General features: G+C 43.3%; 4 protein-coding genes across 4 annotated transcripts in view; 2 read left to right on the top strand and 2 right to left on the bottom strand.

Annotated features, from left to right (window-relative positions):
- LOC138447365 (olfactory receptor 3A2) overlaps positions 1-27,846 on the top strand; it is a 106,155-nt gene that overhangs the window by 62,394 nt on the left and 15,915 nt on the right. The window lies entirely within an intron of this gene.
- On the bottom strand, positions 115-3,741 carry LOC138414657 (olfactory receptor 3A10). Its single transcript, XM_069542390.1, has 2 exons — positions 3,684-3,741; positions 115-1,621 (listed from the first exon to the last, which is right to left on the bottom strand). Exon 2 carries the CDS (start codon positions 1,613-1,615, stop codon positions 668-670), a length of 948 nt encoding a protein of 315 aa, XP_069398491.1. The 5' UTR covers positions 1,616-1,621; positions 3,684-3,741; the 3' UTR covers positions 115-667.
- Positions 8,883-9,814, bottom strand: LOC138414656 (putative olfactory receptor 3A4). Its single transcript, XM_069542389.1, is given in 2 exon segments — positions 8,883-9,217; positions 9,220-9,814. Coding segments are annotated over 2 exon segments (930 nt in total).
- On the top strand, positions 22,927-23,874 carry LOC138414655 (olfactory receptor 3A1-like). The gene has a single exon (XM_069542388.1). The coding sequence runs from the start codon at positions 22,927-22,929 to the stop codon at positions 23,872-23,874; it is 948 nt and encodes a 315-aa protein (XP_069398489.1).

The following is a 27,846-nucleotide window of genomic DNA, read 5'->3' as shown; positions in this document are numbered from 1 at the left end:
CCTGGGTCTCCTGCATTGCAGCCAGACCCACCATCTGAGCCACTTTACCACCTGAGCCACTAGGGAAGCCCAAAGATACAAACATATCTTATCTTAAAAAGGTGAGGGCAAACATTTTAATTAATATTTTTAATGTATTTCAACTGAACATTCATTGAATTTTAAAAATACAACATAATTTATTTGTGTCCCACTTCCTGACCCATAGTATAATTTTCTCCCATTTATCCTTTAAAAACATATTGACATATTTATTTGGATGTGCTGGCTCTTACTTGCAGGATCTTTGATCTTCATTGCAGCAGGCAGGACCTTTAGTTGGGACTTGTGAACTCTTATTTGCAGCATGTGGGATCTAGTTCTCTGACCAGGGATTGAACCCAGGCCTCTTGCACTGGCAACATGAAGTCTTAGCCACTGGGCCACCAGGAAAGTCCCTTCTCCCATCTGTCTCTAATCCATCTTTCATCAGTTATTTAGATACTCTCTTCTCTAAGCTTTAGCCTTTCTCCCCAGTTCATGGCAAACCACATTCTACCATGGCCTGAGTTACCTACTTTCCTTCTTAGTCCACCCTTGAATATCCTCCTGCCCACAACTAAGCCTTCAGCACAAGAAAGCAGGGCGTTGCCCAAGGAGGGAGAGGCATCTTGACACCCCTGCCTTCTCACTCGGGGGGCTGCTTCCCCGTCAGCAACCTCTTCAGGGCACCCTGCACATCCGGGTTCCGGAGGCTGTAGATGAGTGGATTCAGCATGGGGCTGACGACAGTGTTGAGGATGCCAATGCCCTTGTCCTTGTCTGAGGCAGACACGGAGCCCAGGCGCATGTAGCTGAAGAAGCCGGTTCCATAAAAGATGCAGACCACGGTGAGGTGGGAGCCACACGTGGAGAAGGCTTTCTTCCTGCCCTCCGCCGAGTGGATCCGCAGGACTGCGGCTGCCACGTGGGCATAGGACACCGAGATGAAGATCAGGGGGACCACCCCCATGAAGGTGGCCCCCACAAAAAGAAGCTGCCCATTCAGGTGGATGCTGGAGCAAGAGAGCTGGAAAAGGGGCGGGAGGTCACAATAGAAGTGGTTGACCACGTTAGGGCCGCAGAAGTCCAGCACAGACACAGCCACTGTGTGGGTCAGAGCGTTGATGAAGGAGATGGAGCAGCAGACGGCCACCAGGGCTCCCTGGACGTCATGGCTCATGCGGATGCTATAGGTGAGGGGCTGGCAAATGGCTAGGTAGCGGTCGTAGGCCATGGCTGTCAGGAGGTGACAGTCCACTCCAGCCAGGAGGTGGAAAAAGAAGAGCTGTGAGATGCAGGCTGCATAGGGAACTCGGCATTGGTGGGTTAGGAGACAGACCAGCATGGGAGGAACGGTGACAGTGATGCACCCAATGTCCAGCAGAGAAAGGTTCCCCAGGAAGTAGTACATGGGGGTGTGGAGTTTGGGCTCCACAAAGATGGCGGCCAGGATACTCAAGTTGCCCCCAACTGTGATCACATAGGCAAAGAGGAAGATGGCGAAAAGGATGGGTTGCAGTTCGATGTTCTCTGTTAGGCCAAGAAGGATGAATTCAGTGACCACAGTCTTGTTGCCCCAGGCACCTGGCTCCATAGGCCACTGCTGAGAGACGTAGAGTGAGAAAATGTGGGCCTGCTTAAAGGGGAAGCTGCTGCTGATGCTGCTAAGCTGCTAAGTCACTTCAGTAGTGTCCAACTCTGTGCGACCCCATAGACGGCAGCCCACTACTTAATCTGTGTCTGCTGGATGCTAGGGATAATGGGGCATGTACATTTATTGATGGAATGGATACTGATTAGAGCTTGAGCAGGATCCCCATGGCCCTTACAATGCTAGACATTAACTCTTGAATTTCCAGCTCAGGTTGAGATCCAGAGGATCCCAAGAAAGGGGCTGGAACAGAGGAAACTGCTCTGGGTACCCAGGACAGTGGCTGTCGATCAAAATAAGATGGAAGGGTTTCACTATTTTGACAGCTATGAAGGTTGTATCAGTGTAGAGTGACTGACCTTAGGAAATGTCATCATAGGCAGATTTTCCTAAGTTAACATTAAGGCACGCCCAATCTGGGTATGAATCAACAGCAGTGACACAGTACAGTGTCTCATGACACAGTGATAAGAGTTTAGCCTTGCTCTGAGCAGAGGTTCATCTCTCTCCTGAATGCATCTGTCTACTCCCACTTCTCCAGTCATCCCCACCCTGCCTGTCCATGCAAGCTGCAGTGTGCCTCGGGTCCTGTGGTCCAATTTGCCTTAAGTAGTTCTTTCTCTACACAAAGATGTTCACAGTCTCTCTCTCTTTCTTTCTCCTTCCCTCCCTTCCTCCCCCCTCCTCTCCTTCCTTCTGTCTCTCTCTCTCCCTTTCTTTCTCCTGGTATATAAGGACAACTCAGCACAGTGGAAAGAGCTGTGTAGTTAAGAGTCTAGATGCTTGTGTTATAAACAAGCTTCTACTACTAGCATCAGGACATTGGAAAAAGGATAACAGAAGGGGAAAAGAAGATAAAAGGAAGGGAGGAAGGAGACAAAGAAAGGAGGAAAAAATAGGAAGCCAACATTTACTTGAATATAAACTTTTTGTGAAATATTTTACTCCATTTAAATTTCACAGAAATTCTTGAAGATAGCTAATCATTTTAAAATGAGAAAAGGAAAGCTCAAAAAAAGATATCCTGTTTTAAGTTCACATGTGTAAGAGTTTGTTCTGGAGAACTTGTATTTTGTGCTTTTATTTTTGCCAACCCCTTTGCCAATATCTCAGTATCTATCATCTATCTATATGTCCATCCATTTTCCCTTCTGTAATATGAAAGGCTATATTGTATTATCTCTAGGTTTACTTAGAGGTATTTATTGTTCAGTCACTAAGTCGTGTCCAACTCTTTGTGACCTCATGAACTGCAGTACACCAGGCTTCTCTGTCTTTCACTATCTCCCAGAGTTTGGTCAAACTCATGACCATTGAATCAGTGATGCCATGCAACCACTTCATCTTCTATTGCTCCCTTCTCCTCCTGCCTTCAATCTTTCCCAGCATCAAGGTCTTTTCCAATGAGTCTGCTCATCGCCAAAGTATTGGAGCTTCAGCTTTAGCTTCAGTCCCTCCAATGAATATTCAGGATTGATTTCTGTTAGGATTGACTGGTTTGATCTCCTTGCTGTCCAAAGGACTCTCAAGAGTCCTCTCAAGCATCACAATTTGAAACCATCAATTCTTTGACACACAGCCTTCTTAATGGTCCAGCTCTCACATTCATACAAATACTGGAAAAACCATACTTTGACCAGACAGACTTTTGCTGGCAAAGTGATGTCTCTGTTTTTTAATATGCTGTAAGACACTATAAATATTGATTTCTATGCCCTGATCAACCTAAATACCCACCCTTGCCTCTCCCCAGACTTTTCATTTCCCCATTCTTGACCCTAATCTCTTCCCTCTAACTTCCTCTACTTGCCAGCTCTGACCTTCGTCCTTCTTGTCACTAAGAGTAGAGAATGCCACCATTGCATTTCACTGCCACCCCCTGAATCCGATGATGGCTCAGTCCTTTATTCTCTAGCACCAAGGGAAAAGCTACCTGAAGATCATGTGGGCTCTTCATCCACACTTACTCATGAAGGATGGAAATTAGCAGTCCTGGTGCAGAGGCACTTACCTTTCTACTCCGAGTTCCCAGATGGCGGTTCTTGTAGAGAGGGGAGTGAGTGCCAAGCTGACCCAAAGTGGCCCGTCTCCAGAAGCCTTATAGAGGAAGCGGCGCCCGGAATGGCAGAGTGTGTCTTGGTGTTCTCTCTGTATTTGGGAGCTAACAAGCCCGTAGGGGCCCTAAAAATGACACACTCCCCAGGGATTGCACCAGAAGCCAGAGGCAGACAAACAATCTCAGTCCTTCAGTCCTTAAGGGTTTCTCTCATCTGCCTAGCATTTTAGACTTTATTAAAGGAACATTAGAGTCACAACTTCATTCCAGGCTCCTAATGCTCCTGAGAAAGGATACAGGTTCCATATTAGTGATGGGAAAAATAAGAACTAGAGGGCTCAGTTGACTTGGCAAAGCCAGAGAGGGTGTCCCTAGTGGAGCTCAGGCTGGTTTCCAGATTCACTGATTCTGGTACTGTTTCTCTCATTTATTTTCTACGCTGGGTTTTTTAAGGTACGGCTTTTAAAAGTTTAGGGTCAATATGTACACACTGCTTATTTAAAATAGATAACCAACAAGGACCTACTGTACAACACAAGGAACTCTGGCCAATGTCGTGTGGCAGGCTAGATGGGAGGGGAGTTTGAGGGGAGAATGGATACATGGCTGGGCCACTTTGCCATGCACCGGAAACTATCACAACATTTTTAATCGGCTATATTCCAATATAAAATAAAAAGTTAACAAAATCATGCAAACATAAAGAAGCAATCACAAAATTAAAGAGCTGAAAAAAAAGTTAACTAAAGTATAGTTTTAATTGTGAAGTCTGATGAGCTTTGATAAAATATATAGTCATGTATCTACCACCTCCATCAATATATGGAACACTTCAACTGCTCCAAAAACTTCCCTTCTGCACCTTTGCGGGCAATCCCCTCTCCACATCATAGCAATGGCAACCTCTGATCTGATTTCTTTCCCTATGGTTTTGGTTTTTACATAGTGTCACATAAATGAAATCACACATTATGTAGACTTTTTAAATAATTGAATTCATTCTATTAGCATGATCCTTCGGAGATTCATGCCTGTTGGTTATAGTAGTAGTACATTTCAGCAAGTCATATTCCACGTATTGCAATTTGCTAAGGTATTTATCAGTTAATGAATATTTGGATTGTTTCCAGATTTTAGCCATTACAAATAAAAATACAACTATGTTCAGACAATTCTTTGTGTGGAGACATGTTTTCATTTCTCCTTGGAATATGCCTTGGAGTATAACTGCTGCTGCTGCTGCTAAGTCGCTTCAGTCGTGTCTGACTCTGTGCAACCCCGTAGATGGCAGCCCACCAGGCTCCCCAGTCCCTGGGATTCTCCAGGCAAGAACACGAGTGAGTTGCCATTTCCTTCTCCAGTGCATGAAAATGAAAAGTGAAAGTGAAGTTGCTCAGTCATGTCCGACTCTTAGCTACCCCATGGACTGCAGCCCACCAGGCTCCTCCATCCATGGGATTTTCCATGCAAGAGTACTGGAGTGGGGTGCCATTGCCTTCTCCAATAACTGCTGAAACCTATTTAAGTGGATGTTTAATTTTAAATGAAACTGTCAAACTGTTTTCCAAAGTGGCTGTACCATTTTGAATTCCTCCCAGCAATGAATGAGATTGCCAGTTGTTCATCAACACTTAATATCATCAGTCTTTTTAATATTAAACCTCTCTATTAGGTGTGCAATAGTATCTCATTGTGGTTTAACTTTGTATTTCCTTAATGATATTGAGCATCTTTTCATGTGCTTATTTACCATCTGTATGTCATTGATCAAGTATTTAAATAATTTGCTCCCCCTCAATAAAAATTAGTTGTTTTTCTACTTCTTATTTTAAAAAATATATTTTATTAAATATAAAGGATACTAGCCTTTAATCCATGTTTTGCAAATAGTTCCCCAGTCTGTGACTTATATTTTCATAAACAGTATCCTTTGAATAATGGACATTTAAATTTTTGATGATATCCAATTCATCAATTTTTTCTTTTATGATTCATGACTTTTGTATCTTATCTACGAAATTTTTGTGTTGGTTTGCAAACTGGCGCCACACAGAGAAGGCAAGGAGAGACCAGAGAAAGAGGCAGACCACTCCAGATTGGCAGGTAGTGTTTTTCCTGCTACATTTTAGGTACTCTATGAAAGTTTTTGGAATCAATTAACACTTTAACAAAATTGTACTTTTATGGACATAGGTCAGGTTTTGTTTAGTGTCAGGTCCAATTTAGTGACAAGTCTGTGCCTCTTTTCTTCTCCCTAGATAGTGCCTAACTGTTGAGACCATCTTCCCTAAAATAAGACAATGTGTGTGTGTCTGTGCGAGCGCGCGCGTGTGTACTCAGTCGCTCAGTTATGCCTAGCTCTTTGTGACCCCATGGACTGTAGTGTAGCCCATCAGGCTCCCCTGTCCATGGGATTTTCCAGGCAGGAATACTGGAGTGGGTTGCATTTCCTTCTTCAGGGTTTTTTTTCCCAACCCTGGGATCAAATCCACTTCTCTTGTGTCTCCTGCATTGGCAGGCAGATTCTTTACCACTGAGCCACCTGGGGAACCCCCCAGATTAGACAGTGATTCATCCTATTGATAATACTTGAGTGCCTTATGTGCTAGTAGAATTTCCTATAAGTTGAGGGTTCAGAAAGAATCAGAAAATTCTAGGAAACACACATACATTGCAGATCAAAGCTTTTTTCAGCAGTGACGAAAGCAGAACATCAAATGTCTGGATCAGGGATAACAAACTGCTGTGCCTACAAGGGCAAGACAAAGGGTGTGGTGAGTTGGAAGCCTGGCAAATTGGAGGGTACTGGCCCTCTCTAATGAGGTGTATAGAAATTTAGCCCTAGATGATTGCTGACAAAGAACGATGTGGGTCCACTGTTGACAAATTTCATTCTGTAAGAGCTGAAAAGCATGTGTTCTTAGTTGCTCAGTCATGTCTGACTCTGTGTGACCCCATGGGCTGTAGCCTGCCAGGCTCCTCTGTCCCTGGGGATTCTCCAGGCAAGAATATGGAGTGGGGTGCCATGCCCTCCTCCAGGGGATCTTCCGAACCCAGGGACTGAATCCAGGTCTCCCTTATTGCAGGCGGCTTCTTTACTACCTGAGCCCCCAGGGAAGCCTCCTGATTACTTTCAAGTCTTATAAACTACATGTCTGTGCTTCAGGTACAGCTGGGAGTCTAAAAACTGGCGAACTCAATACAGCACACAAAAATGTTTCCTTTCCATTACTTTTCTAAGTGTAAATATTCCTGACTATCAGAATAATAAATTCACATAGAACCTTTTTCCCAAGGTTCCAAGTGGTGTGTGTAAGTATCAGCGACTCTCCAGAGCCAGCTGCAGTAATTTGAGCATGCACTCACTAACCCCTATCTGTGGGACATGCCTCTTTGGCCTCCTGAAGCACTCTGGACAAATCTGCCTCCTGGCAAGGGAAATTTAGCTTTCTGTTTCACACAATTCTATTATTAAAAAAAAAAAACAAAACGCTCTTAAGCTATAAAATAAGACTTTAGTAATTAAAGCAATATACCTTGTTCCAGATTAGGAAAATCAGCAATACAAAGGTGTCAGTTCTTCCTAAATTTATACATTGACACTCTGTTAGTAGAAATTTACAGATTTTCAAAATTAATTGGAAGAATGATTATAAGTAGTTGCAAGAATGAGTATGGCAAAGACAGACCGACGCCAGAATGAAAGTAATAAGAAATACCTTAACAACTACATATTAACTTGTGTTTTAATACCATAATGATTAAGAAAAGCAAAAGAGAGTCTAACAACAGACCCCAAACTAGAAGGATATTAGGTCGATAGTGAAAGGGTGATTTTATATCAGCGGGGAAAGAATCAATGAATTTATTCCTTTGAATATTAAATAAAGGTTCTTTCTAGGTTCATTGCAGCACTCCATCCAACAAGATTATTTCAACCAAAGCACATTCACTAAGAGAAAGTTGTAAAGTCCATTTTATTCTATCCATTCAAAGGAATGCTATGCAATCTAGAAAAAAATGAGTAAGATCTCTATTGAATGTCATGGAAAGATATCCATCTATGTTATTCTTTTATTAATATGTTATCACTATGTTATTAAGTGAAAAAAGCAGGTTATTCTATTTTTACAAATATAGATTAGGTACAAGCTTTTAAAACAATTATAGACTAAATATCAAAATGATTATCTCTGAAATGAACTTATGAGTAATTTTATTCTTTTCATACTTCCTAATTTTTTATTAAGCATGCATTTTTATTGCATTATATAAAAAGATATTTAAAGCTATAAATGGAATAAATGAAGTGGTTTTCTCCTTTTAGCAATGCAGAAGGAGAGTTTGGTTCCGGTTTATGTCCAAGAAAGCAAAGGTCTGCAGTCAGTCAGTCAGGGAGACTTTTTCAGGTGAGCTGAAACTCTTTAATTAGTGTTATTACACATATTTTTGTTATTGTCAGCCCAATATTCTACCTCATCTCTATGGTTTTTCTAAACAATGCCTTGCCCCTTGGATTTTGGTTTTAAACTTTGTTCTCTTTGTGTTGGTTTATTTGCTAAAGCCAATCTCCAGCAATTCCTCTACCAGCCTCTTCCAGCTGCTGTGGAACAAACTGTAAATTTATTAAAGAAACAAAACTTCTTACTCCATGTTTTTATTTTTTTTTAATATTTTTCCTATAACACTGACCTTCCTTTTCTTTTATCCCTTCTTTCTTGTCTGTCCCATCCATCCCACTTTACAGATACCCTTCTTCTTTGGAATGATGTATTACTTTTAAGAGGCAGTAGAGGCAGTGCCCACCTAGATTTAAATCACAGCTCTGACATTCTTTAGCTGTGTGACTTTGGGCAAGGTACTTAACCTCTCTGAGGTTCGGTTTCCTAATCTGTAATTTGTAAATCTGTGCCTGCTTCATAGGGTTGTTCTGAGGGTTAAATGACTTAATAGCTGTCAGTCACTTAGAAGAGTGGCCTGGCACATGGTAATCATGATGTAAGTAACAGCTACTGTTGTTTTTATTGTACTTTCCTTCCTAAGCCAGTTTCTGATTTGATTTGACCATGTTCACATTCCATTTGCACTAATTGCAGTACCTCTTGGAAGCAGTTAGTGGAGCCATGATATTCTTTAAAGCCAGAGCAGGAAATCTCAAGTGGGGGGCTGTCTCCCTGTGAACACCCGTCTCAGGGCGCCCTGCACGTCGGGGTTTCGGAGGCTGTAGATGACGGGGTTCAGCATGGGGCTGATGACCGTGTTGAGGATGCCAATGCCCTTGTCCTTGTCTGAAGCCTCCCCCGAGCCCAGCCGCATGTAGCTGAAGACGCCTGTGCCATAGAAGATGCCCACCACGGTGAGGTGGGAGCCACACGTGGAGAAGGCTTTCTTCCTGCCCTCCGCGGAGCGGATCCGCAGGACTGCAGCTGCCACGTGTCCATAGGACACAGTGATGAGGACCAAGGGGGCCACACCCATGAAGCATCCTGCTCGTTGAGCTGGATGCTGGAGCAGGAGAGCCGGAAGAGCTGCGGGAGGTCACAGTAGAAGTGGTTGATCACATTGGGACCGCAGAAGTTGAGAGTAGATACAGCAACAGTTTGAGTCAGCGCGTTGGTGAAGGAAAAGACACAGGACATGCCGGCCAGGGCTCGCTGGATTCCCCAGCTCATGCGGGTGCTGTAGGTGAGGGGCTGGCAGATGGCCAGGTAGCGGTCGTAGGCCATGACGGTCAGCAGGAAGCAGTCCACTCCGGCCAGGAGGTGGAAGAAGAAGAGCTGGGAGAGGCAGGACCGATAGAGAATGCTTCTGTTATTGGACAAGAAATGCCCCAGCATGGCAGGGACAGTGACACTGATGCACCCGACATCCAGCAGGGACAAGTTCCCCAGGAAGAAGTACATGGGGGTGTGAAGTTTGGGTTCAGCGAGGATGGCAGCCAGGATGCTGAAATTGCCCCCCACAGTAGCTACATAAGCGAGAAGGAAGATGACGAAGAGGATGGGCCGTAGAGCTGGGGTCGTCGTGAGGCCCAGCAGGACAAACTCAGTGACAACGGAATCATTTCCTGAGGTTTCCGGATCCATGACTCTCTCCTACCGGCAGTAGAACCAAGTAAAGCTAGAGGGTGCCGATGGTGACAAATGGAGAATCAGACTTTTTTTTTTTTAACTGGAGTATAATTGCTTTACAATGTGGTGTTAGTTTCTGCTGCACAATGAAGTGAATCAGCTGTATGTATACACACATATCCCCTCTCTCTGGAGTCTCCCTCCCACTCCATCCCCCACCCACCCCTCTAGGTCATCACAGAGCACCAAGTTTGGGCTCCAAAGTATTGACCTTCTACGGAATAAGAAAAATGTAAAAGCAGCCTTTGAGCAGCATAAGTTTCCAGGCTTCAGATCCAGGTCGGGTGAGTGGATACCCAACTCAGCCGCCTCCCTGGAGGCCCAGTTGAGCTCTCAGGCCAGAGAAGCAGACACCAAGACTCCAAATTCTCTTCTCCAACTCCACTGCCACTTGGCTTCTTGCTCTTCTGTCTCCTGGTTCTAACTGCATATCATCCAACACACACACTGTCGTGGACCTGGTGGCCACATGAGGCTAAAGACTTATGGTGCTGTGCCCTGCCCACATGCTTGATCACTGACATAATGTCTTCCTTTCCCCACCCCTGGGTGGTCACACTAATAACACACAGTGATCCACCACAACCTCTGGCTCAAGGATGGATACTGAAGTCACTCACATGGAGTCTACTTCAAATGGGAAGAGGCTGGAGTTGGAGCTTCCTGAGCCAGGGGTGGGGGGTAAGATGGGGGTGGGAGGTGGGCCAAAGGCATAAGGCATGAGCAGAGGAAAATGTTTTCTAATGATTAATGTTGAGAATAAAGTCAAGTCCACAACGGATCAACCTCCATCTAATGATCTGACCTTTTCTGCATGGACGTGTTCTGACCATCAGCTCCATCTCTCCAGAAAGGAACTGGTTTTCATTCTAAATCTGCTCTGGACTTAACTATCTGGTAACAGCCTTGCTCCCCTCCAAGTTAGTGAGGCTTTAAACCTTGGTTAAAACTGACTTCTCCCTGTCTCTAACCTTTACATTCTAGGGACTGAGTCCCACTGGTTTTTTTCAGGAGAAGGGAGAAGCTATTATTTGGCCTGTATGAAATCCAAGTTGGCAGCATGCAGTGAGGGGTCTTGGCACCCACCCAGTCAAGGGGATGAACACATCCGGGACAAACAGCAGGGGACAGTCATGCTGGCCCAAAGACCTCCAAGTGGGGATAGCTTATGAAGGACACAGAGACAAGGAGGTAAACAACTCACGTGACATCACCCTCACAGTGGGATTTTTCTCCTCCCAATTGTTACTCTGGAGGCGTCAGAAATTAGACTCTCCAGGGGGAGCCAAAGCTGGATAAACAGACATAATGATCTCTAGTATCTTTAAAACGTTTTGAACTTTTCTGAAAATGTTTCCAAGTATGACCTTCATGGACGTGGCAACACTCATTCGTTTAACAAAAATATTTTTGAGCAATTACTGTGAACTGACATTCTTTTTAAGTCTCCCCTTTTTTTGGAAAATTTTAAACTTTTTATTTTATATTGGAATACAGCCAACTGACAATGTTGTCATAGTCTTAGGTTCACAGCAAAGTGACCCAGCCATATCCATTCTCCCCCAAAACTTCCCTCCCATCCAGCTTGCCACATGACGTTGAGCGGAGTTCCCTGTACTATATAGTAGGCCCTTGTTTTGTTACCATTTTAAATATAGTAGTGGGTATGTGTTGATCCCAAACTTCTGCTTATCCCTTCCCCCCATCCTTCTCCCCCTCGTAACCATCTCAGTACTTCATGGAGTTAAAATAAATCTCAGAGAGTCTTAAAAGGCAGTTAAGCTTACACTGCACTGGAGGTGGAGTTGGGACTTTGGATTTCTGATTTAGTCCAGCCTATCATCTTGGGAGAGGGAGAGCAGTGACTTGTGACATCCTAGCCTTGCCTGCCACGTGGGGCTGGGGGCTGGGGTAGTTGGAGCAGGATTTGCTCCTATCTCATCCCCTCCATCATTTCAAAGGTTGCCTCACACATCCTGTCACTACTGCCATCCTCAAACCCGGCTCTTCCTCTAGTCTCAAACAAATATCTTGCCCTTCCTCCACTCCTGTACCTTACTCCAGACCCTCCACTGTGCTGACCCTAAAAATTTTCTAGCTTTGCGCCCTCAACCTCATGAGTGAAGATAAAGGTTTGGAGTATCTTCTAGACCAGGACCACTCTACTTTTGCTCCTAAAGTGGCTTGAGGCATTTAAAAAATATTAATGATTCCTGATTAATGTCAGAGTCACTTCTTTCTCGGTGAGCTATTGGAGATATTTAACTTCCCAAGGAGCACTCTGGTGTGGTGGACCAGCCCTCTTCTTGCTATGTCTCAGCAGTTTAGGACATCATTTTCACTTCAGTTACTTCTAATGCCAGCTGGCTGTTGAGTCTGACTTCATTAGGCCACTTTGGTGATGAAATAAAGTGATCTGGATCTCAATTTTGACTCAGAAAAAAAAAAAGAAAAGAAAGAAAGAAAGAAAAAAAAAAGAGAGAGAGAATGCTTTCCCACTGGCTCTCATTAGCGAGTTTGAGAGAAGTTCTTTGCAGGATCAACGGAAGAGCCTCGCAGTGACTCAGGACTGCCAGAGGCCAAGGAGACATTGACAGGGAATTAGAATGAGTTGACATCTCTGCTGACAGCTGACAACAGAAGGGAACTTCAAGATTCCAGGACCCAAACTGAACCTTTTACTGCCCATTACTATCTTGCTACAAGTCTAGACTTCAGCTCCCAACTAGATAAAAAATGCTATAATGTCTCTCTTTCTGATTATTTTTTTACTTCATTAATAATGCTTTGGGCATTCATTTTTATTTTTAACATGTTTCATAAATAAAATGCTTATATAACAATGTTGCATAAGCAGTGGTATTCTCAGTTTGAGAATGAGTTATTTCACCTTAGAAGTTAGACAAATATGGCAATGACGGAAGGTCTTACTGAGGTCAGCTTGCATGAGGGATGGAAGAGCCTCCCAGAAGAGGGTGCAGGGCATTGACATGTCCAAGTCTAAGCATAACAGGTAGGATATCAGTGGAAGTGTGTGCAGGCTCAGTTGTGTCCAACTCTGCAACCCCATGCACTGTAGCCCACCAGGCTCTTCTGTGCCTAGAAGTTTCCAGGCAAAAATGCTGCAGTGAGTAGTCATTTCTTACTCCAGGCCATCTTCCTGACTAGGACTGAACCCTCATCTCCTATGTCTATTGCTTTGGCAGGCAGATTCTTTATCACTGTGCCACCTGGGAAGCCCCTTAGAATATCAGAAGGAACCTCATCTCCTGATGCCATTTCCTCCCTAGCGTCACCTCCAGACGCACACTGGGTCAAGGAAGAGCATTTCAATCAATAAAGGGATGGTGAATATAAAATTTTCTTGATTATTCCCTTATGGTTAGATAAGTTAAAATTTCCCCTTATTATGGCTTTTGTACACTTAGAACAGATTCCTAGAAGTAGTTTGAAAAGTAATAAAAATTTGTATATTTGATAGCAAGATATTTAGCCAGATCTTCTCTTTAATGACAGACTGGGACATCCCTGGTGGTCCAGGGGTTAAGACTCCACCTTCTAGTGCAGGGGGTGAGGGTTCAGTCCCTGACTGGGGAGCAGAGAGCCCACATGCCTTTCGGCCAAAAGCCAGAACAAAAACAGAAGCCATTTTGTAACAAATTCAATTAAGACTTTGAAAATGGTCCACATTAAAAAAAAAGATCTTTAAAAAAATGACTGTTTTCCCCTAATATTTTATTATAAACATTTTAGAGCACATTGTAAAGTTTAAAAATTATACAGTGAACACCAATATCATCTAGACTTTACCATTATATTTGGTCTTTATATAAATGGGGTCCTTCAATAGTTATTCTTCTTTGACTTGTTTATTTCACTATTATGTTTGTATGATTCTCATGTTAGTGTCTACAACTATTGCTCATTTATTTTTTTAAGGCTGTATAGCATTGTAGGCTATTAATACACCAAAGGTTATAATTTCTTTCCTGTTTCAAGGTATTTGCTTCTGTGAACACTGTTGTGTATATTTCTTGGTGCATACATGCAAGAACTTCTCTATGATTGTTAATTAGAAATAGAGTTTGTGCATCTTCAGATTTAAAGGATAAATTCAAATTGTTTCCCAAAGGACTTATACCACTTTAGGGTCTTAGCAGTTGTATATAAGATTTTTTTAAATTCTATATTCTCATTAAAACTTGCCGTTATTTCATTTCTTTATTTAGACTGATACAGTATGAAATGGTGTCTCAACTGTGATTTTAATCTGCTTTTGGTAGATCACAAATAAGGCTGAACTTCCTTTCCCTGGCTATTTGTGTTTCCTCTTTTGTTCCTATCCTTTGTTTTCTATCAGATCCGTTGTATTTTTTTATTGAGTGCAGAAGTCTGGAAATATTTTGGATACTCTAGGAGAGTTATATACGTATTGCAAGTCTCTTTTACTTTTTAAAACATTTTTATGTATGTATTTATTTTTGGCTGTGCTGGGTCTTTGTTGCTGTGTGGGCTTTTATTTGGTTGCCACTAGCTGGGGCTACTGGCAGTAGCTGCTCATTGTGGTGGCTTCTCTTGCTGCAGAGCATGGGCTCTAGGGCACCTGGGCTTTAGTAGTTGGTGTATATGGGTTTAGTTGCCCTGAGGCATGTGGAATCTTCCCAGACCAGGGATCGAACCCATGTCCCCTGAATTGGCAGGCGAATTCTTAACCTCTGGACCACCAGGGAAGTCCACAAGTCTCTTTTAATTTGTAACTATATTTTTACTTTAAAAAAGTTATCCTGTGATGTGTAGGGATTTTTACATTTTAATGCAGGCAAATCTTTCAATCTTTATCCCAAAGAAAGGCAATGCCAAAGAATGCTCAAACTACCACACAGTTGCACTCATCTCACATGCTAGTAAAGTAATGCTCAGAATTCTCCAAGCCAGGCTTCAGCAATACGTGAACTGTGAACTTCCTGATGTTCAAGCTGGTTTTAGAAAAGGCAGAGGAACCAGAGATCAAATTGCCAACATCCACTGGATCATGGAAAAAGCAAGAGAGTTCCAGAAAAACATCTATTTCTGCTTTATTGACTATGCCAAAGCCTTTGACTGTGTGGGTCACAATAAACTGTGGAAAATTCTGCAAGAGATGGGAATACCAGACCACCTAACCTGCCTCTTGAGAAATCTGTATGCAGGCCAGGAAGCAAGAGTTAGAACTGGATATGGAACAACAGACTGGTTCTAAATAGGAAAAGGAGTACGTCAAGGCTGTATATTGTCATCCTGCTTATTTAACTTCTATGCAGAGTACATCATGAGAAATGCTGGACTGGAAGAAGCACAAGCTGGAATCAAGATTGCCAGGAGAAATATCAATCACCTCAGATATGCAGATGACACCACCCTTATGGCAGAAAGTGAAGAGGAACTAAAGAGCCTCTTGATGAAAGTGAAAGAGGAGAGTGAAAAAGTTGACTTAAAGCTCAACATTCAGAAAACGAAGATCATGGCATCTGGTCCCATCACTCCATGGGAAATAGATGGAGAAACAGTGGAAATGGTGTCAGACTTTATTTTTGGGGGCTCCAAAATCACTGCAGATGGTAATTGCTGCCATAAAATTAAAAGACACTTACTCCTTGGAAGAAAAGTTATGACCAACCTAGATAGCATATTCAAAAGCAGAGACATTACTTTGCCGATTAAGGTCCGTCTAGTCAAGGCTATGGTTTTTCCAGTAGTCATGTATGGATGTGAGAGTTGGACTATAAAGGAAGCTGAGCACCAAAGAATTGATCCTTTTGAACTGTGGTGTTGGAGAAGACTCTTGAGAGTCCCTTGGACTGCAAGGAGATCCAACCAGTCCATTCTGAAGGAGATCAACACTGGGATTTCTTTGGGAGGAATGATGCTGAAGCTGAAGCTCCAGTACTCTGGACACCTCATGCGAAGAGTTGACTCATTGGAAAAGACTCTGATGCTAGGAGGGATTGGGGGCAGGAGGAGAAGGGGACGATCCAGGATAAGATGGCTGGATTGCATCACTGACTCAATAGATGTGAATCTGAGTGAACTCCGGGAGTTGGTGACGGACAGGGAGGCCTGGCATGCTGCGATTCATGGAGTTGCAAAGAGTTGGACACAACTAAGCAACTGAAGTGAACTGAACTGAAAGTTTTTTGGAATTCTTTCTTTAAAATCTTCTTTTTTAAAATTATTTTTTGGCCATACCATGCAGCATTTGGTATCTTAGTTCCCAGACCAGGGACTGAACCTGCATCCCCTGCATTAGAAGTGTGGAGTCTTAACCACTAGACTGCCATGGAAGGCCCTTTTGAACTTCTTTAAGAATGACTGAACTCCTAGAAGAGCAGGAATGTATTCCATTGACTATTTTTACAATTTGAACATCTTTAATCTTCAATATAAGAATCTCATCCTCCTGAAACTAAGGAGTAAAGACAGAAAGACAGTAATGTCATTTTTCCTGTGGCTATCTGATTACCCCAGCATCATTTATTGAAAGGCATGTCCTCTTCCTGCTGCTCTGTTGGCTGCCCACGTCACATACCAAACCCCCACATATTATTTTCAGACTCTCTAATTTGTTCTTTTGCTTCATTTCTCTGATGTGCTTGGTTGGCTCAGTCATGTTTGACTCTTCTGTGATTCTTTGGACCATAGCCCGCCAGGCTCCTCTGTCCATGGGATTTCCCAAACAAGAATACTGGAGTGGGTTACCATTTCCTTCTCCAGGAGATCTTCCTGACCCAAGGATTGAATCTGTGTTCATCTACTGCCTTGTAGGCAGATTTTTTACCTACTGAGCCATCAGGGAAGCCAGTTCTCTTGTTTTGCTCAGATACGGCACAATCTTCATTATTGTACCTTAAAAAACATGTTGAGATGCCTTGTAGGGCAGGCAGGAGCAGTTTAGTGTGACAGTAAGAGAGTCATACCATGGCTGGCAGCAGCTTTTAGCTAGAATTAGGGGCCAGAGTTGAGAACAGGGGTTGGGCAAAAAGAGCACAGCTTGGACAGAAAGCCTCAAGCTCATCCATGGCGTGACAGGTACCAGGCAATTGTGAGATGGGCAGCAAGCATCGGAAAATGAAATATGCCCACGAACACTTGCAAATGGCTAATATCCTGTAAGCAGAGGCATCATGTACAGTTGACCATGAAGGAGCTGAAAAAGGTTGGCACCAACATAAGGGTCCCTCTCGGCAGCAGAGACAGCGTCAACGGGGCATATGACACGGCAGTAGGTGATTTTTGAAGAAGTTGGGAGAAGAGAGGGCTTCCCTGGTAGCTCAGCTGGTAAAGAACCTGCCTGCCAGTGCAGGCAATGCAGAGACATGGGTTCAACCCCTGGATCAGGAAGATCCTCTGAAGAAGGAAATGGCAACCCACTCCAGTAAGGATGGAAAGTTTTCTAGAAAGTTGTTAAAACCATATTATGGGGTTTGAGATCCAGCTCTGTTACATCTAGTTGTGTATAGCATCAAGCAAATTACTAAACCTCACTGAGCCTAAGTCTCCTCCTCTGCTTTGTGAGGCAAACAGCAAAGTTACACCAGAGTTATTGGGAGGATTAAGGAAGATAACACATTAAAATGTAGAAAATATTAGTGATTGCTATTATTATTATTATTATTACTTGATCCCCAGGTTCCCCAGGGAATTTAATTACATTAATTTCATTTAATTCTCAGACTAGCCCTCCCTCAGTGGTCAAGATATTGTCCTCATTTTACAGATGAGGAAACTTCAGAGTTCTTCAGCAGCTAGTCCTAAGTCATACCGTTAAGAACTGGAGAAGTGAGTCCATAGACCACATCCTTGCTTTTCATGCTGCATCAGGTTGCCCTGGGAAAGCATGAGGACCAGGGGTTCTACAGTTAAACCAGTGCAAGTTCTCCATTATGGTGGGCATGAAGAAAGAAAAGTGAAAGTGTTAGTTGCTCAGTCATGTCTGACTCTTTGTAACCCCATAGACTGTAGCCCACCAGGCTCCTCTGTCCATGGGATTTCCCTTCTCCGATGTATCTTCCCAGCCCAGGGATCAAGCCTGGGTCTCCCACATTGCAGAGAGATTCTTTACCGTCTGAGTCAAGGGTGGGCATAATACAACTCAGTTTTTCTATTGCTACTTCCAGAATCATTATGGGACCCTCCAAGATGCAATCCTAGTGGCCTCCACTAACAAGTCTCGAGGGAAAAGGCAGTGCATTCCTGAGGACTCTTTAGGAAACTGAGTTTGCAGAAGGCTTCTCTCCTTTGCCTCCTTTCTTGTGCTTCTTCTCATCCCCAAGTCAAGGCAAGCCTGGGAAGTCGGCTGCACTCTGCTCAAAGCTCTCCTTCTGGGAGAGCAAATCTCTCAGTCTGGACTCTGGTTTCATCCCAGCTCTACCATTAGCTCCACGGGTGACTTTGGAAACCTCTTTGGACTCCATTGTCCTTGAGTGATAAATAGGATCAATAACATCCCCCAGTCACCCCATGGAAGCCACATGAGAGGTGGAGCAAGGAGTCAGATGGGAGATCATTTAGAGGAAATCAGAAGCATCACAAAGTTGTAAAGCATCATTACTAGGCTCAGCAGAGACTTGGGTTGCTTATTGGTCTGTGGCTCCCCAAACCCCAAACCCCAAACCTTCCTGGGAGGGCTAATTTCTGAGGGCCCCAGGGGTGACATGCAGTGGGTAGCACCTCACAACATGGGTGATCTCATCTCTCCTTCACCCATTTTCTTATATATGGCCCTTTCCTTGCTCTCCGGGGCCAGGGCCTGCACAGTGCTGCCCCCTCTTCACCAGGAACCTCCCTGGCTTCTGTACCTGTAACAAGGTAAGTATTCTCCAGGGTTCCCCTCTGCTCCCTAGTAATGGAGAAGCCACTTGAGTTGTTATTAAGCAAGTCAGATCTCTTTCACAGAGGATTCAGTAGAGAAAGAGTCTTAACTCTGGGTAACACATCAGGTGAGGGGAAGAGCTGACACTTCCCATTCCAGGCCACTTTGCCAATGCTTGTCATTCTTGGATGAAGCCAGCTTTCTGTTTTCATTGGAGTGAGCAGGAGGGCATTCATCAAATCCAGTTTTCCTGCTGGACCCATTCATCAGGCAACCATGGACCAGACCCCTCCATCACAGGGCCTGATTGAGCCTTCCTTATCAAATGCATAAAGGGTTTAGTTGGAACATCATAGCAGGGAGCCATAAACACTCAGTATGGACAGACTGGGGCTCACTTTGAAGACCTGAGAGTCATAATCTAGGAGAACCTCTTCAGTTAAGGTCATCATGGTGATCTTGTTTAAGATGGACTCCTTAGATGAACAGCCCAGTGATCATCCTGGAATCTTGGTAGCAGTAAGTAAGCTTCACCACTAAGAGTGAGGATTCCATGGCATCTCTGTGAGGTATACTCTACTCCTCCTCCAGGGGATCTTCCTGACCCAGGGATTAAACTTACGTATCTTACATCTCCTGCACTGGCAGGCAGGTTCTTTATCACTAGCACCACCTGGGAAGCACGCTTTTTGTCTAGCCTTATTTATTCACCGGGTCTGACCCTCCTGATTTTGGGGCTATTTCAAGAAAAGATATGTGTCAGTGACCAGGATTGTTTTAACTACTGCTTAACTGACTTCCCTGGTGGTTCAGATGGTAAAGCGTCTGCCTACAATGCGGGAGACCCATATTTGATCCCTGGGTTGGGAAGATCCTCTGGAGAAGGTCTGACGCGACTGAGCGACTTCACTTTCACTTTAATTGTTCCTGATGTCCAATCTAGCTAAAGAATTGGCGATTCCCACAGTAGTATTGCTCTGCCTTTCACTAAAATCCATATCTCTTTCAAATCATATCAACCTTTCATTTTCTTGCATAAATTCCAGCTCATTCAGAAATCCTTTCCCAACTCCTTGGTGTTGGTTGCCAAATTCATTTATTTACTTATTTCAGAAATGTTAAGCATCTACTGAATGCAAAGTGTGATGATAGGCACTGAGAATACAAAGCTGAGTCAGGCCTAAATCTGTCCTGAAGCCATTTATAGTGAATAGAATAGTGGAACGCTCTGTAGAGAAATGACCACGCAGGAGGATAACAGAGTTAACCTCCAACACTACAGTTCAGAAGCATCAATTTTTTGGCACTCAGCTTGCTTTATATTCCAACTCTCACATCTATAAACGACTACTGGAAAAACCATAGCTTTGACTAGACAGATCTTTGTTGGAAAAGCAATGTCTCTGCTTTTTAATATGCTGTGTAGCTTTTCATAGCTTTTCTTCCAAGGAGAAATCATCTTTTAATTTCATGGCTGCAGTCACCATCTGCAGAAACCCAGAAAAATAAAATCTGTCACTGTTTCCACTGTTTCCCCATCTATTTGCCGTGAAGTGATGGGACTGGATGCCATGACCTTAGTTTTCTGTTGAGTTTTAAGCCAACTTTTTCACTCTCCTCTTTCACTTTCATCAAGAGGCACTTTAGTTCTTCTTCACTTTCTGCCATCAGGGTGGTGTCATCTGCACATCTGAGGTTATTGATATTTCTCCTGGCATTCTTGATTCCAGGTTGTGCTTCATCCACCAGGCATTTTGCATATAAGTTAAATAAGCAATATACAGCCTTGATGTACTCCTTTCTCGATTTGGAACCAGTCTGTTGTTCCATGTCCAGTTCTAACTGTTGCTTCTTGACCTGCATACAGGTTTCTCAAGAGGCAGGTAAGGTGGCCTGGTATTCCCATCTCTAAGAATTTTCCACAGTTTGTTGTGACCCACACAGTCAAAGGCTTTGGCATAGTCAACAAAGCAGAAGTAGATGTTTTTCTGGAACTCTTTTGCTTTCTCCATGATTCAACGGATGTTGGCAATTTGATCTCTTGTTCCTCTGTCTTTTCTAAATCCAATTTGAACATCTGGTAATTCACAGCTCACCTTCTGTTGAAGCCTGGCTTGCAGAATTTTGAGCATTACTTTGCTAGCATGTGAGATGAGTGCAATTGTGTGGTAGTTTGAACATTCTTTGGCATTGCCTTTCTTTGGGATTGAAATGAAAACTGACCTTTTCCAGTCCTGTGGCCACTGCTGAGTTTTCCAAATTTGTTGGCATATTGAGTGCAGCACTTTCACAGCATCACCTTTTAGGATTTCAAATAGCTCACCTGGAATTCCATCACATCCACTAACTTTGTTCACAATGATGTTTCCTAAGGCCCACTTGATGTCACATTCCAGGATGTCTGGCTCTAGGTAAATGATCACACCATCGTGATTACGTGGGTCATGAAGATCTTTTTTGTATAGTTCTCCTGTGTGTTCTTGCCACCTCTTCTTAACCTCTTCTTCTGCTTCTGTTGCATTATAGCTATATATTTTCCTTTGACAAAGAGAAGCTGGCCCTTTTAACTAAAAATTTCCTCCTGGTAAGATTACCTTGGTACAGTTTAAAAAGTTGTAAACAGTTGGCTCTTAGTATCCATGGATGCAGAACCCATGGACACAGAGGGCTGACTGTGCTAAGTCATTTTATATAAGGGACTTGAGCACCTTGAACCTGGTGGAAATATGGGAGGAACTACTGAGCTACTACTGCTGGCCTTCAAAGATCTCTGGAATTTAGATAAATAGAACATTGAAAGATATATTATTATGAAAGTAATCTGATTCATTTTGTAAGATTTCACCCTACAATTAAACTTTTGAGCTTTATAGCTGACTATTGTTGGCATGTGGGCTTCTCTGTTGGCTCAGGTGGTAAAGAATCTGCCTGCAGTGCAGGAGACCCGGGTTCAATCCTTGGGGTCAGGAAGATCCCCTGGAGAAGGGAATGGCAACCCATCCCAGTATTCTTGACAGGAGAATTCCATGGACAGAGGAGCCTGACAGGCTGCAGTCTATAGGGTCACAAGGAGTCAAACATGACTGAGCAACTAACCCTGACTGACTTTTGTTGGTGTGTAACGAATCTATTGACTTGTGTATAATTATTTTTTATTTAACTTGCTAATATCTTAATAAATCCACAAGTTTCCAAGTTTTTTCTTTCTTCTATTGAGGCGATATTATTGTTCTCAACTTACTCTTTTCTTTCTTGTTTTTATTACCTAAGCATTTTATTTTCCTTTGCCCAAAACTTTTAGAATGAGAAATATTTGAAGTAGCAAAGGCCATAGCTTTACTTGCTCCTGACTTTAATACAAATGTCACTACTACTCTGCCATTATGAATGATTCAGATTTGCAATAGATATGCTCTATAACATAAAGTGATATATTTCCATTTCAAGTAACTACAAGTGTGTTTTTCTATTTTATTTATTTTGGGGCCTTTTAACTCCTAATTTTGTGTGCCTTTATATTTTTCTCACTTAGATGTTGGCCAGATATTTATTTCTTTGTAATATATTTATAAGGACAATTATAAATTATAAAGTCCTTATAAATATAGTCAATTCTGGCTTCCCTGGTGACTCAGTGGTAGAGATCCCCCCAGGGAAGACGGTTCAGTCCCTGGGTTGGGAAAATCCTCTAGAGAAGGAAATGTCAACCCACTCCAGTATTCTTGCCTGGGAAATCCCACAGACAGAGGAGGCTGGCGGGCCACAGTCCATGGGGTTGCAAAAGAGTCAGATGTGACTTAGCAACTAAACAACAACAACACGATCAGTTCTATCCCCTTCTATTTTACTATCTTCTCAATTTTACTTCAGCATTGTTTTCCCCAAATCTTCTCATATGGGTTGTTGTTGGTGGGAGGGCCTCCTTCCTTGGTTCTAGGAATCCAAGGAAGAAAGGGATTTTTATCTTTCACGAGGAAGGGGGGAAGTCCAATGTAGTTATGGCAGCAGATAACTCACCTGGACACTGGGTAAGGACACTGAGATGAAGACAGAGAAAGTTAATGAGTTAGGTGTGGCCTGAAAGAAAAAATACCCACTAGGACACTTGGGAATTTACTCTGAGGCTTGACATCTGAAAGCGAGTCAATATATTTCTACTGATCAACTAACTTGGAAAGACTGATACCTTCCCCTATGGAATATCTTCCTATAGGGACCCATGGAGCCAGCATCTGGGGCCAATGGAACAGCTGTTACTGAATTCATCCTGCTGGGGTTGGTGGAGACGCCAGGGCTGCGGCCAGCTGTCTTTGTACTCTTCCTTCTTGCCTACCTTGTCACTGTCGGGGGCAACCTCAGCATCCTGGCAGCCATCTTGGTGGAACCCAAACTCCACACCCCCATGTACTTCTTCCTGGGGAACCTATCAGTGCTGGACATTGGGTGCATCACCGTCACCATTCCCTCGATGCTGGGTCGTCTCTTGTCCCACAAGCGCACAGTTCCCTATGCAGCCTGCCTCTCACAGCTTTTCTTCTTCCACCTCCTGGCTGGGGTGGACTGCTTCTTGTTGACAGCCATGGCCTATGACCGATTCCTGGCCATTTGCCGACCTCTCACTTACAGCACCCGCATGAGCCTGACAGTCCAGAGGATACTGGTGGCTGTGTCCTGGGCTTGTGCCTTCTCAAATGCATTGACCCACACTGTAGCCATATCCACACTCAACTTCTGTGGTCCCAGTGTGATCAACCACTTCTACTGTGACCTCCCGCAGCTCTTCCAGCTCTCCTGCTCCAGCACCCAGCTCAACGAGCTGCTGCTCTTTGGTCTGGGTGTCCTCATGGCAGGTGCACCTGTGATTCTCATTGTCACCTCCTACATCCATGTGGCAGCTGCAGTCCTGCGGATCCACTCAGCAGAGGGCAGGAAGAAAGCCTTCTCCACATGTGGCTCCCACCTCACTGTGGTGGGCATCTTCTACGGCACAGGCGTCTTCAGCTACATGCGGCTAGGCTCAGTGGAGGCTTCCGACAAGGACAAGGGGGTTGGCATCCTCAACACCATCATCAGTCCCATGCTGAACCCACTCATCTACAGCCTCCGGAACCCTGATGTGCAGGGGGCCCTAAGGAGGGTGCTCACGGGGAAGCGAGCCTTTGCATGAGGGATGTCTCAAGAGGGTGAAACCATAGCAAATGTCCTTGTCCTTCCTACATCTTGAGCAAGTTGACTTTTGTTAGGAAATGAGGCTTCTTGTTCCTCAAGGAGGTTCGAGCTGATAATAGATGTGTAGGTTCTGTAGACCAGAGCCCTTGACTAGTTGCCATTTGGTCCTAGCTACCCTTCACACTACAGATGGACATGGAACCCAGGTAGTTCTATATTCTGGAAGGCTCATGACCTTATAGGAAGAACCTTTAGTTTTTTCCTGCTGGGGTTCCCCAAAATACTCCAGCGGAGATTCTATCTAGACTGGAATATGGAAAGTCACAGCCTGGTGCCAAGTATTAGCACATCCTCCTGTCAGGCTTGCTCTGAAAGCAGCATTCCCAACCTGCTTTTACACAAGGATCCAGACCTAGTACAGTATAATTTGAGACCCTGATTCCCAGTACCCTGCCTATACTTCAAGATTCTAGGGTTTTTAACAGTGGAGAATTTATATTTCCTTTGGCATTTCTTTCGATTTTTCTAAAATAGAAATATCCATTGATTTAAATTTTTTCTTAGAACTCATGTTTATAGAAACAAAAACAAAATTTTATGAGTGTAAAATCAGAACCTTTATCCTCTCTGTCCTCACTCTTCATAATGCAGTTTTCCAGAAGAAACTACTGTTAAGAATTTGGTACTTACCTTTTTAGTTTTTTTATACATTCATAAATATATTTATGTATTTTTATATCAACATAAACATAGTTATGTATATTCATATCAGTAGAGGCATATATGCCATGTTTTATGTTTACACGGTAGACTTTTCTACATGTTAAATATCTGAAAACTTACTTAATCTATTTTAATGATTGCCTAATGTTAATTTATGAGCTAATCATAATTTGCTTAACCATATTCCTTTTGATGCAGTTTAGATTGTTTCTAGATTTACTGCAGTTACAACCAATGATGTAAAAACTATTCTTTAGAGATGAGTTTCTATTATCCTCTAACATTTCCATAAGTTCTAATTAATAAAATTCCTGAGTTGAGTAAAATAAAATTTTAGATTTTTTCTATGTATTTCACTCTTCTTCTACAAAATATTTGCACTCTTCTGTTATTCCAATAGTGAGTGAAATCACTTCATCCTCATAACTTTGTCCACTGCTATAAATAAATGCTTCTAATTTTTCACAATATAAAAGTTGAAAATTACCAATGAGTGTTTCAATATTCATCTCTTTGATGTTCACATTAAATTGAATATATTTTCAAATGTTTAATATCCATGATGTGGACTGAATTATGTCTCACCAAAATTCATCTGTTGAAGCCCTAAAACTCCCAATGTGACTGTATCTGGTGATAAGGTCTTTAAAAAGTAATTAAGGTTAAATAAGGTTAATTAGGACTTCCCAGGTAGTGCTAGTGGTAAAGAATCTGGCTGCCAATGCAGTAGATGCAGGTTGGGAAGATCCCCTGAAGATCTCCTGGAGAAGGGAATGGTGACCCACTCCTGGAGGTGGGCTGGGGAAGACCCCCTGAAGAAGGAAATGGCAACCCTCTCCAGTATTCTTGCCTGGAGAATCCCATGGACCTAGATCTAGACCATATGGCAGTTCTACTTTTAATTTTTTGAGGAAACTCCATACTGTTTTCCATATGGCTATACCAATTTATATTCTCACCAACAGTGTGTGAGGGCTCCCTTCTCTTCACATCCTCACCAACATTTGTTATTTCTTCTTTTTGACAGTAGCCATACTAACAGGTATGAAGTGATACCACTGTGGTTTTGGCTTGCAGTTCCCTGATGACTAGTGATGTTGAACACCTTTCCATGTACTTGTTGATCATCTGGATGTCTTCTCTGGAAAAATGTTTCTATTGAGGTCTGTTGCCCATTTTCAAAATTGGACTTTTTGCTTTTACTTGGTATTGTGTTGTATGTGATCTTTATAGATTTGGGGTATTAACCTTTTATCAGATACATGGGCTTAGTTGCTCAGTTGTGTCTGACTCTTTGTCACCCTCATGGACTATAGCCCACCAAGCTCCTCTGTCCGTGGAATTCTTCAGGCAATAATACTGGAGTGGGTTGCCATTTCCGTTTCCAGGGGATCTTTCTGACCCAAGAAGCGAGCCCTCGTCTTCTGTGTCTCCTGCATTGCAGATGGATTCTTTATCCACAGAGCCATCTGGAAAGCCACCAAATATGGGTTTGCAAACGTTTTCTCCCATTCTGTAGGTTGCCTTTGATTAATTACTTCCTTTGCTGTGCAGAAGCACATTAGTTGGCGTAGCTTGTCCTACTGAAGTCAATGTTGGCAAAAACCGTGGAGGTCTTTGGTAGCCAAAACTGCGGGGGCCCTGTAGGTGACCATAGTAGCCTACTGGGGTCCTGGGTGCAAAGGCTGCAAGTATCCTCTGGTTCCATTTTGCCCATAGGGGGAAGCTGTAGCTGAGGGGATCCCTCTTGGTGCCAGGTCTGGTGGGCTGACACTCAGAGTGGGAGAGAAGCCGGGGCCCTGGGGTAAGGTGCACTTGTTGTTCTTGGATTGGAAGAAGCGATATTGTAAAAGTGACTGTACTACCCAAGGCAGTCTACAGATTCAATGCAATCCCTATCAAATTACCAATGGCACTTTTCACAGAACCAGAACAAAAAATTTTGCAATTGTTATCTCATAGGATTGTTGTAAGAGTTGGTTGAGATTCCGTGTATATAAAGCTCATGGTGTAGTGTCATGTACACAGTGTATTAAATGTTGTTATTATGCTACTAACATCATCAGTGGTCTCCTAATAAGAACTTTATGTGTGTTACTTTATTTAATTTTCCCAGAAACCTTGAGAGAATATTACCCATTTTCCAAATAGGGAAACTGGGGTTCAATGGGGTTCAGTAGCTGTTCATAACTGGATGAGCAGGTCTATTCCTTTACAAAGTCCAGCAGGCACCTACAGAGAGTGTGCTGTCATAGGGGCTGTGGTGTAATTGAGAAGGACATGAGAATCCAGGGGTTGCATTACACAGCCTCTCCAACTTTCAATCTCTGTCATCTCTAACAGTAGACTCTCATTTTTGAAAGACTTGGCCCATAAAATTATGGTGGGGGGCAACCTCCTAGGGGGATCCTCAGCTTCTACCACCCTCAGGATCATTATAGGATCCCCAAGAGTGTGTGTCCCTTGTTAATAAGCCCCAGGTGGGAATGTATTTTCTTTCTGAAGATTTGTTACAAATTTGAAGTTGGAAAAGGAGCCTTTGGCTTCTTTCTTGGGTTTATTCCTCATTGAGGGGTTCAGGAGTTGGCTGGTCTATACCTCCAAGGTTCTGTTTGGACCAGACATCTGGGAAAGCAAAACTTCCAACCTGGGACCCCAGATTCAATCCTGGCTCTGCCTCTAGTTCCCTCATGACTTTGGGAAAGCCGATAGCTCCCTACGTCCCCGTCTGTTAAACAGAGTTACCAGGACAGCTGCCCTAACCAGCTCCATAAATTAATATGAGGGATGGTGATGAAGATGTTTGAAAAAATTCTAAGTCAACAGAGTCATGAGGCACCACTGATTTGCCACTGCAGTATTTATTAGGGCTTGTATTGTGTTCCTGTCCTTAGCTCTCCACATTGCCTCCTTCGCCTTCCTGGGCCAATTTTGAGGTCTCAAGGGGACAACACCATGGTGGAGAAGTCCCATGACAGAGATGGCCTCAGCCTCTCTTTGTCTCATTTCTGTATATATGGCCCCTTTCTTTCCCCCAGAGTAGCGGAGGACTGAGTTTGTACAGATTCTCATCCCCTTTTTACAGCCCTTCCCATGAAACCTCGCTGGCCTCTGTGCCACAGCAAAGTGACTTCTTACATGACCCTCCGTCTGCTCCCATGTAACAGAGAAGGGACTTCAGTGGTCACTAAGTCAAGCTTCCTGGTTTTACAGATGCAGGAACCAAGGTCTCAAAAGCAAAAATAAA

Source organism: Ovis canadensis, chromosome 11, assembly GCF_042477335.2.
Source record: "Ovis canadensis isolate MfBH-ARS-UI-01 breed Bighorn chromosome 11, ARS-UI_OviCan_v2, whole genome shotgun sequence".
NCBI classification, from domain to species: domain Eukaryota; kingdom Metazoa; phylum Chordata; class Mammalia; order Artiodactyla; family Bovidae; genus Ovis; species Ovis canadensis.
Note: the sequence above shows the minus strand (reverse complement) of the source record. Positions and strands in the feature narration are given on the sequence as shown.

What these genes read in the sequence shown, in the direction of transcription:
- LOC138414657 (XM_069542390.1), bottom strand. Translation starts at nt 1,615, where the DNA reads ATGGAGCCAGGTGCCTGGGGCAACAAGACTGTGGTCACTGAATTCATC.
- LOC138414655 (XM_069542388.1), top strand. Translation starts at nt 22,927, where the DNA reads ATGGAGCCAGCATCTGGGGCCAATGGAACAGCTGTTACTGAATTCATC.